Below are 11,347 nucleotides of genomic sequence, written 5' to 3'. Positions count from 1 at the left end.
TCTCTTGTAGCTCTGAGCACCGGAGGTGGGGCCCTCTAATGGTGTGGATGTTACAGCGGAATTTATATAACAGAAAATAGTAAAATGTCTGTTTTTGGAGTTTTATGGCCCTTTGGAGAAATGTTGACTTCCAGCACAAAAAATCTGATGGGGCCCTCTAACTCTTATGAATTTAAGGATTTGACAATGATTGGGCCCCCCAGGTCCTGTGCCAAGGCATGCTGCCATTTGTAGTGTCTGCAGTTTAACCTCCTCTGACCTGGTTTTGACCCGTCACCTCGGAGGACGATCCGCGTTGAGCCGGCAGTAAAGAGCAGCTGTCGTTCTTGGCAGACTCCAATGCACTTTATTAATCCCGATCTTAAGCCCAGAGGTTTCTGGAGACGGGAAACTTAACATTTCTTGTTGTTTTTTTTAAATCTTGTAACTGAATCTCTTGTGAGAGGTGCACGTCGAATAATAACAACATATCCCGGATTTTATGTTTCAGCTGACGATGGAAGTGGACGGGAAAGTGGAGAGCATCATGAAAAGAACGTCGCTGGTAGCCAACACCTCCAACATGCCTGTGGCCGCCAGAGAGGCCTCCATCTATACAGGTAATGCTGGATGCTTTTCTTCTGCTCTTCTTTTTATACCCTCAGTAAGAGATCTGTGCCCTTTTTTGTTCTGGGTCCTCTGACTTCTATATACCTTTCTGTACAGGAATCACACTGTCTGAATATTTCCGAGACATGGGGTACCATGTCAGTATGATGGCCGACTCCACCTCTCGATGGGCCGAGGCTCTTCGAGAAATCTCAGGACGTCTGGCTGAAATGCCTGCTGGTAAGTACATGAAATTGTTCTTCTGACACCTGCTATGGCAAGTGATGGGTGAGGCTGGAGCCTTATGGCCGAAAGAATTCTAAAAAATTCTTACTTAATCTTTGCCACTTCCCGCCCGCCATGTAGCAAAATGATGGCCGGAAAGTGATTGTGTTATCCTGAGTGGACCTCCATATGACGTCCAGCAGGGTAAGCCGCTAGAGCGAGCCCGCAGGGGCGTGCTGTGCGGCGATTGGTGGTGTATCCCCCATCTCGGTAAAGAGCCTATGATGTAGACTCTTTACCATGTGATCTGCTGTGTCCAATCACAGCTGATCACATGGTAACCAGGAAGTGGCGTTTATGGGCTTTTCCTGTATTCACGCTGACAGACGCTAGTAGATGGCCGATCGGCTGCTCTCCTGACAGGGGATCGGTGCATTAATTATCAGTGCAGACTCATTGAGGGTGCCCACTGGAGAGACCACCAGGCATGCCCACTGGAGAGACCACCAGGCATGCCCACTGGAGAGACCACCAGGCATGCCCACTGGAGAGACCACCAGGCATGCCCACTGGAGAGACCACCAGGCATGCCCACTGGAGAGACCACCAGGCATGCCCACTGGAGAGACTACCAGGCATGCCTGCCAGTGCCCATTAGTGATGCCTGCCAGTGCCTGCTGATCAGTGCTGCCCATCAGTGCTCCCCCCCCCCCCCCGCCTTAAGAACTAGTGTCCCCACTCAAAAATTTCAGGGCGGGTCTTAAACGGAAAGGGACGTGGCTTTGACATGAAGGGGTGGGTCATATTTAAATTAGGGGGTGCACGAGTTTACTGGTCATAGTGTCACATATAAGTAATAGAAATAAGTCCCAGAAGGGAAGTCCCGCCCCTCCTTTCCTTCTGCCCATTCACAGAAGCCTTTGTATTATGTGAACTTATTCACAAAATAGCGAAGGCTTCTGTCAATGAGCCGTAGAAGAGAGGGGCGGGCATAGCAGCTGTGTGCGCTTCTCTCCTCTCACAGCTGGAGTGTCGCTTATAAGTAATAGAAAGAAGTCCCGGAGGTGACATGCACCTAAGTGGACTTAACTCATAGAGTGCCTGCACTTTTTTGCCAAGTTGCTGACCTCCTTGAATTCAGCTTTAAGATTAGTCGGCGTTATCCTGGAATTCTAGATTAAGAATCCTGTTTGGGGCTCACGGCAAAGAGTGATATCAATGCTTTTAAAATCAATATTTTATAACGGCAGCAACTTTGCTTCTTCCAAGTCCACATAGCAATTTCTATTTCAGACATGCAGCAACCGGCTTTATTTTGGGCGTCCAATGTCGGATACACAGCAGCTTGCCAACAATAAAGAAATCTAAAACATAAAAATGTAATTTTGGCCTGTCTGACAGAAACTACACAAGATTCCTTTCTAATAACGAAACTGACCTCTGCTCCCAGTCCCCCAAAAAAAGCGGTAATTCTTACTTGACAAAGCTGCCACCGCATAGTGACTCTCACCGCAACATGCTCTGGCATTCCCAAGGTCGACCTCTATTTGCAATTTTTTTTATTTGTTTATAGGGTTGCTTTAACCACTTAAGACCCGGACCTTTAGGCAGGTAAAGGACCCGGCCAGTTTTTGCGAATCGGCACTGCGTCGCTTTAACTGACAATTGCGCGGTCGTGCGAAGTGGCTCCCAAACAAAATTGGCGTCCTTTTATCCCCACAAATAGAGCTTTCTTTTGGTGGTATTTCATCACCTCTGCGTTTTTTTGTTTTTTTGCGCTATAAACAAAAATAGAGCGACAATTTTGAAAAAAAATGCAATATTTTTTACTTTTTGCTATAATAAATATCCCCCAAAAATATATATATATAAAAAAAAAAAAATCCTCAGTTTAGGCCGATACGTATTCTTCTACATATCGTTGGTAAAAAAAAATCACAGTAAGCGTTTATCGGTTGGTTTACGCAAAATTTATAGCGTTTACAAAATAGGGGATCGTTTTATGGCATTTTTATTAATAATTTTTTTTTTTACTACTAATGGCGGCGATCGGCGATTTTTTTTCGTGACTGCGACATTATGACGGATGCATCGGACAATTTTGACAAATTTTTGGGACCATTTTCACAGCAAAAAATGCTATAAAAATGCATTTACTGTGAAAATGACAATTGCAGTTTGGGAGTTAACCACTTCCCTACCGGCCCATAGTAAAATGACGTCCACAAAGAACTTCTGCCGTTCAGAGTGGACGTCATGTGACGTCCTGGGCTTTCCGGGTGGTTATCTGAATGATGGGTGCAGCTAGAGGCATCATTCAGATATCCTTCTAAACTGCCGGCGATTCTGCACAACGTAAGAACGATCATAGCGGCGGTTCCGCCGCTAGATCGTTCTTACAGGCGGCGGGAGGGGACATCCCCCCCCTCCCGCCGCCATCCGGTGCTTCTCCGGGCTCTCCCGTGCCATCGGGGGCCCGGAGAACGAATCGTCCGGCGCGCGCAGGAAGCATAGAGATGACTGGTGACCAGATGGTCACCAGTCATCTCTATGACCGTCGGAGGACCCGGGCGCGATGTGATAACGTCACGCCCGGGTCCCCGTAAGTAAACAAAGCCGCGATTGTGACACAAGCATGAGATCGGTGAATTTTTTTTCACCGATTTCATGCTTTCCAGCCTGGAGGAGAGATGTGGAGTCTTATTGACCCTGCATCTCTCCATAAAGAGGACCTGTCACACACATTCCTATTACAAGGGATGTTTACATTCCTTGTAATAGGAATAAAAGTGATAAAAAAAAAATTAAAATTAAAAAAAAAAGTGTAAAAAAAGAAATAAATATATATAAAAAAAAAAGAAATAAAAATTTATTTTTTTAACGCCCCTGTCCCCGGTAGCTTGCGTGCAGAAGCGAACGCACACGCAAGTCCCGCCGACATATGTAAACGCCGTTTAAACCACATATGTGAGGTATCGCCGCGTGCGTTAGAGTGCCAGCAACAATTCTAGCACTAGATCTCCTCTGTAAATCTAAACTGGTAACCTGTAAAAAATTTCAAATCGTTGCCTATGGAGATTTTTAAGTACCGAAGTTTGGCGCCATTCCATGAGTGTGCGCAATTTTAAAGCGTGACATGTTAGGTATCTATTTACTCGGTGTAACATCATATTTCATATTTTACAAAAAAATTGGGCTAACTTTACTGTTTTTAAATTTTTTTAATTCATGAAACAATTTTTTTCCCAAAAAAAGGCGTTTGAAAAATTATTGCGCAAATACCGTGCAAGATAAAAGGTTTCAATGACCGTCGTTTTATTCCCTAGGGTGTCTGCTAAAAAAACATATATAATGTTTGGGGGTTCTGCGTAATTTTCTAGCAAACAAATTATGATTTGTACATGTAGGAGAGAAGTGCCAGAATAGGCCTGGTATGGAAGTGTGTATAACTGCCCGGTATGGAAGAGGTTAACCACTAGGGGGCGCTGAAGGGGTTAAGTGTGACCTCATCTGTGTTTCTAACTGTAGGGGGGGCGGGGCTGGACGTGTGACGTCATTGATCGTGTTTCCCTATAACAGGGAACACGCGATCAATGACAGCGCCACAGTGAAGAACGGGGAAGGTGTGTTTACATACAGCTCTCCCGTTCTTCAGCTCCGGGGACCGATCGCGGGACTCCAGCGGCGATCGGGTCCCGTGGTCACGGAGCTTCGGACCGGGTCGCGGGCACCCGCCCACGACCCACGGCTGGGCACTTAAGCAGGACGTACAGGTACGTGCTTGTGCCCAGCCGTGACATTCTGCCAACATATATCTGCAGGAGGCGGTCTTTAAGTGGTTAAGGATTCTAGGGCAGCACAGTGGTGTAGTGGTTAGCACTTTCACCTAGCACCAAAAAGGGTCGCTGGTTCAAATCCCGACCTCGACACCATCTGCATGGAGTTTGCATGTTCTCCCTGTGTCTGCGTGGGTTTCCTCCGGGTACTCTGGTTTCCTCCCACACTCCAAAGACATGCTGGTAGGGTAATTGGATCCTGTCCAAATTGGCCCAGTATATATGTATATATGTGTGTACGACTGTGTGTCCCAAACGTGTCGAGATCCTACGGGGTGAATGACCGCACCAGCCAGGAAGACACTGGCTCCAAAAAGCGCCTAGAGGCGATTTCAGTTCGCATGTGTAGCGTTATACAAGTCACTCATTCATTCTTATTTACGTCTCTAATATAACTTTAGGTGGATTGACCAATTAACAGTTCTGTTCTCCGTCCACAGACAGTGGTTATCCCGCTTATCTGGGAGCCCGATTGGCCTCCTTCTACGAGCGCGCCGGCCGGGTGAAGTGTCTGGGGAACCCAGAGAGGGAGGGCAGCGTCAGCATTGTTGGAGCGTGAGTATTTTGCAGCATTGTCCTTGTTTATTCATTACGGAGAAAGGGGTTCAAGATCCCGCAGTGTGATGAGCCCTTCTTCACTGTTTGTGGGCTGAAAAAACGGGAAAAAAAACGGTTCCCCCTCCTCCATGGATAAATCTCCCGCTGTGTCTAATACCCGAATAGTGCTTGCTTATGTCCTTCTGTCTCCAGCTGGCGGGAGCGCTGACTTGTAAAGGGGCTTATAATGGCTATGTCCTCCAGCGGGCTCCTGTAATGTGTGCCCAGTAGTAGTAGCAGGTCTTCACCCACCCCTATGTCCTCCAGCGGTCTCCTGTAATGTGTGCCCAGTAGTAGTAGCAGGTCTTCACCCACCCCTATGTCCTCCAGCGGTCTCCTGTAATGTGTGCCCAGTAGTAGTAGCAGGTCTTCACCCACCCCTATGTCCTCCAGCGGTCTCTTGTAATGTGTGCCCAGTAGTAGCAGGTCTTCACCCACCACTATTTCCTCCAGCGGTCTCCTGTAATGTGTGCCCAGTAGTAGTAGCTGGTCTTCACCCACCCCTATGTCCTCCAGCGGTCTCCTGTAATGTGTGCCCAGTAGTAGCAGGTCTTCAACCACCCCTATGTCCTCCAGCGGTCTCCTGTAATGTGTGCCCAGTAGTAGTAGCAGGTCTTCACCCACCCCTATGTCCTCCAGCGGTCTCCTGTAATGTGTGCCCAGTAGTAGTAGCAGGTCTTCACCCACCCCTATGTCCTCCAGCGGTCTCTTGTAATGTGTGCCCAGTAGTAGCAGGTCTTCACCCACCACTATGTCCTCCAGCGGTCTCCTGTAATGTGTGCCCAGTAGTAGTAGCAGGTCTTCACCCACCCCTATGTCCTCCAGCGGTCTCCTGTAATGTGTGCCCAGTAGTAGCAGGTCTTCAACCACCCCTATGTCCTCCAGCGGTCTCCTGTAATGTGTGCCCAGTAGTAGTAGCTGGTCCTCACCCACCACTATGTCCTCCAGCGGTCTCCTGTAATGTGTGCCCAGTAGTAGTAGCAGGTCTTCACCCACCCCTATGTCCTCCAGCGGTCTCTTGTAATGTGTGCCCAGTAGTAGTAGCAGGTCTTCACCCACCCCTATGTCCTCCAGCGGTCTCCTGTAATGTGTGCCCAGTAGTAGTAGCAGGTCTTTACCCACCCCTATGTCCTCCAGCGGTCTCCTGTAATGTGTGCCCAGTAGTAGCTGGTCTTTACCCACCCCTATGTCCTCCAGCGGTCTCCTGTAATATGTGCCCAGTAGCAACAGGTCTTCACCCACCCCTATGTCCTCCAGCTGTCTCCTGTAATGTGTGCCCAGTAGTAGTAGCAGGTCTTCACCCACCCCTATGTCCTCCAGCGGTCTCCTGTAATGTGTGCCCAGTAGTAGCAGGTCTTCACCCACCCCTATGTCCTCCAGCGGTCTCCTGTAATGTGTGCCCAGTAGTAGTAGCAGGTCTTCCCCCACCCCTATGTCCTCCAGCGGTCTCCTGTAATGTGTGCCCAGTAGTAGCAGGTCTTCACCCACCCCTATGTCCTTCAGCGGTCTCCTGTAATGTGTGCCCAGTAGTAGTAGCAGGTCTTCACCCACCCCTATGTCCTCCAGCGGTCTCCTGTAATGTGTGCCCAGTAGTAGCAGGTCTTCACCCACCCCTATATCCTCCAGCGGTCTCCTGTAATGTGTGCCCAGTAGCAGCAGGTCTTCACCCACCCCTATGGCTTGTTTTCATTCTGTGACCTTGTACTGTAATATATCTGTAGTCTGACAGAGCGGGTGGGAACCTCCTCTCTTCGTGTTTTCCGCCGGCGCTCCTGGCCACCAAACATGTAAGGCTTTAAAATTGTCTGCGCAACCACAAATTGCGCAAATCACCCGGTGACCCCGCCCCTTTATTTAACCACTTTAATACCAGCCCATAGTCGTATGACGTCCACAGATGGGATCTCCCATCCTGGGTGGATGTCATGTGACGTCCTGGGCTTTGTGAGGGGATATCTGAATGATGTGTGCAGCTAGATTCATCATTCAGATATCATTTGCCGGCGGCGATTCTGCGCACCATAAGAACGATCATAGCGGCAGTTCCGCTGCTTGATCATTATAGGTGGTGGGAGGGAACACCCCCCACCCGCTACCATCCGATGCTTCACCGGGCTCTCCCGTGCCATTGGGGGCCCGGAGGAAGAATCGTTCCGGCGCCGGATGGGAAGCATAGAGATGACTGGTGACCAGATGGTCACCAGTCATCTCTATGACAATCTATGACAATCTGAGGCCCGGGCGCGATGTGATGACGTCATGCCCGGGTTCCCAGTAAACAAAGCCGCGATTGCGGCTAGTAAGCATGAGATGGGTGAATATTTATTTTCACAATCTCATGCTTTCCAGCCTGGAGGAGAGATGTGGGGTCTTATTGACCCCCCCGCATCTCTCCATAAAGAGGACCTGTCACACACACTCCTATTACAAGGGATGTTTACATTCCTTATAATAGGAATAAAAGTGATAAAAATGTAAAAAAAAAAAAGTGTAAAAGTAAAATTAAAAAAATAAATAATATATATATATATATATATATATATATTTTTTTTTTTTTTTAAATGCCCCTGTCCCTGTAGCTTGCGCTCAGAAGTGAACGCCCACGTAAGTTCTGACCACGTATGAAAAATGCCGTTCAAACCACATATGTGAGGTATCGCCGCGTGCGTTAGAGCGTGTGAAACAATTCTAGCACTAGACCTCCTCTGTAACTCATTTTTTTTTCCTCAGTTTAGGACGATACGTATTCTTCTACATATGTTTGGTAAAAAAATCGCAATAAGCATTTTGTTTTGCGCAAAATTTATAGCGTTTACAAAATGGGGGATTGTTTTATGGCATTTTTATTACTATTTTTATTTTTTTTACTAGTAATGGCGATGATCAGCGTTTTTTTTTTTTTTCGTGACTGCGACATTATGTCGGACACTTTTGACACACTTTTGGGACCATTGTCATTTTCACAGCGAAAAAAGTGCTATACAAATGCACTGATTGCTGTGAAAATTACAATGGCAGTTGGAGTTAACCACTAGGGGGCGCTTAAGGGGTTAAGTGTGTCCTATTGTGTTTCTTACTGTAGGGGGCGTGGCTGGACGTGTGACGTCGCTGATCGTCTGTTCCCTATGACAGGGAACAGACGATCAGCGACGGGCCACAGAGTAGATCGGGGAAGGTTTGTTTACACTCACCTCTCACCGTTCTTCAGCTCCTGTGACCCGATCGCGGGTCACCAGCGGCGATCGGGTCCGCTGGTGCGGTCACGGAACTTTGGACCGGGTCGCGAGTGTGCCAACGGCTGGGTTCTTAAAGGGGACGTACACGTACACCCTTGTGCCCAGCCGTGCCTTTCTGTCAATGTATATCATCGTGCGAGCGGTCCTCAAGTGGTTAATGTGCATTTTACAAATTTTGTAGCTCTAACCAAACCATGCTAGAAAACCCAGCCCCCCCCTCCATCCTATTCCTCCTAAGAGCACAGCGAGGGTTAAACATCCCTGTAAAAACAGCTGTATAGTCATTGTAGAAGTAGGTGCCAGGTCACGCATTTGAGGCTCTGCCAGCGGACTCGCCTGCTTGCCAAGATAGACTTTGCCGGGCCTGTAGCGGAGGGGTGGGGGGGGGCTTTAGCAGTTCGCAGCGGAGGTGTCGGAACCCCACCCCCAGTCTGACAGCATAATTGCTCTACTAACCTTGTGGGGATCGTTCTATCGATGTGTTGGACACGGCCGGGGACAGAAGAACGTTGGCCAAGAATGATGGAGAGGTTACAGGAAACCTCCAGTTTCATTATAAATGATCGTATTACACATTTAATTGCGATTTTGTACATTAAGTGGACTTTTCCATTCATTCCGCATCCAGCTGCGAGTTTCTACAACTGCGAGGATACAAACTTTCTTTACATTCATGAGAAAGTATATCTTCCAAGCTCCATAGAAGCCATGATTTCTATGCATGACCTGAGACCGCAGTATGGAATAAATTGTTTCTTCATTAGACTGTATCCAAATTATAAACCAAAATTCTGGATGGACACTTTGCCCGAGGGACGGAAAAGAATGATTTTCATGGCTCCACACAGTTTACTGGAATGAAGAATAAAACCCTTATTTCTCTTTCGTTCATGGACGGACACAGCCTTAATCTAGACAAAGTGGGTATTGGCCTTCATTCAGGAGTGACTAGGCAGAAACTTATAGAAAGTGTTAAACACATCACACACCATACAGTCCTGCCCAGGGGGTGGTCCCTCTGGGTATAACTCCTCTCTCTGATCAGTTTTTTTCTGCCTAGCTAAGGAGAAGACATGGCTCCCTTCGGGCCCATAGGCCTGAAGATCTATTCCAAATTGAATTATTATTTTTTGATTGTTCCTGTGATCTACGATCAACCGCCGAGTGACAGGCTGGATCCCAGATCCTTGTAGTCTCCCCAGTTTCGGGCATCGAGCGTGTGCCGACCGTAGCTATGCAATTATACCAAAAAGGAAATCTGAGACCGTAGCTATGCACTGGGTTGTCCACGACATGCCCATCACTATACGGGTGGCCGGTGAGCTACACGCTCCAGGGCTAGCATATGACCGGTCTATAGGGCCGAGTCGCAGCGGCCGGGCCGACAGTCGCCTCCGTAACCATGCGGAAGATAGTCTGTCTGGGATGCTTCCAGCACAATCCATGCAGGAAGGGTAAGTAGTAATCCCCTGCTTCGGCAGGGGGACATAGCTGGACATTCCCAGGGAGGTTGAGTAGGGGGTCTCATCCTTCCTTCCCTCCCTCCCTTCCCTCCTCCCTGGGCTCTCTGAGCTAGGCTGACTGCTGGGGCTGGGGGGGCTTCACCTGTGAGGGAACTGCGCTGTACGTCCGCTTACAAATGCTATAAGCTGCCATGAAAAGTTTGCTTACCTGTGTGTTCCCCTCCATGCTGTTGGCGGCCATTTTGCCTGTGTTCCACACTGTTTGACCTCTATCTGTTAATCGGCGGCCATTTTGCCTGTGGTCCATGCTGGGTTTGGCCTCTACCTGTCGCTTGGCGGCCATGTTCTTGTGGCCCGCGGCATTGTTCTTGTGGCCCGCGGCATTGTTCTTGTGGCCTGCAGGATTGTTTGGCCTCTATCTGCCGCTCAGCAGCCATTTTCTCGCGGTCCATGCCGGATCATATTTAAACGGCATAAGCTTGCAGACACGTGTTGCGCAGTGGTCAGACTGACACAGACAGCTGACAAGGAAGCAGCTCAAGTAGGAAGCGGACGGCAGCCGTACTATACTGTTCCAGGGGTGGTGAGTCCTCTGTGGGGGAACCCCTGGTCTCTCTCGCAGCTAGGAGGGTGGGTTGTTGTACCTTGCCTTGGAGTCCCTGTGGGTGTCAGGCGCGTGGGTCAGCATGGCGTCAGAAGCAGACGTCTTTTTCCCTGAAACACCTGAGCTAGCAATTGATGCCCCTGCACCCGATGTATTGGTGGACGCTATGTCTGCGATCCTAGATGCTTTTGTTGCCAAGGTGTAAGCGGCACGTGGGAACACGGGGGGGTAAAAAACTCCCCCGCCATCTTCTAGCTACGGCTCATGACCCTGGCTCTGATGTATCTGAGGGCCGGCCATACAGTGAGGATGACTCTTGATCCTGGTCGGCATGCGAAAATGTACTCTAAAAATAGAGGAGTCTGCAGAAGCAACAGAGGCTTCGGCCCCTTTTGGGTTCCGTAAGGCGACCCGCACTGCTAAGGTGTTTCCTTGTGTGTCTTATCTAGAAAAACGTTTATACAAGGAGTGAGACAAACCACAGAAGGTTTTTTCTATCTCTAAAAATGTGGCGGTGCGTTACCCTCTTGAGGATTGTTTCCTGAAAAAATGGGCCTCTCCTCCGATAGTGGACCCTCCTGTGTCCAAACTAAACAAGGTAACCACGATTGCGGTGGAAGGGGCTCCTGCTTTCAAGGACCCTGCGGACAAGAAGGCTGAGGCGGTCTCCCGCAAACCTATACATGGTGGTGGGCTCGGCTGTGCGCCCAACGGTAGTTGGGGGCCCTGGTGTCTCAGACACTCATTGAATGGGCAAAGATGCTGCGCAATGGGTTAAAAGCACGTCAGGCTCCCTCG

General features: G+C 48.9%; 1 protein-coding gene across 6 annotated transcripts in view; it reads left to right on the top strand.

Moving 5' to 3' along the window:
* ATP6V1A (ATPase H+ transporting V1 subunit A) overlaps positions 1–11,347 on the top strand; it is a 90,730-nt gene that overhangs the window by 56,337 nt on the left and 23,046 nt on the right. For all 6 annotated transcript variants that reach the window (XM_040339141.1, XM_040339146.1, XM_040339142.1 and 3 more), the window contains exons 9-11: positions 491–599; positions 706–828; positions 5,090–5,204. In XM_040339141.1, coding sequence (XP_040195075.1) covers positions 491–599; positions 706–828; positions 5,090–5,204 — 347 coding nt within the window. The remainder of the gene's footprint in view (positions 1–490; positions 600–705; positions 829–5,089; positions 5,205–11,347) is intronic.

This window comes from Rana temporaria, chromosome 2, assembly GCF_905171775.1.
Source record: "Rana temporaria chromosome 2, aRanTem1.1, whole genome shotgun sequence".
In the NCBI taxonomy this organism is placed as follows: Eukaryota; Metazoa; Chordata; class Amphibia; order Anura; family Ranidae; genus Rana; species Rana temporaria.
Note: the sequence above shows the minus strand (reverse complement) of the source record. Positions and strands in the feature narration are given on the sequence as shown.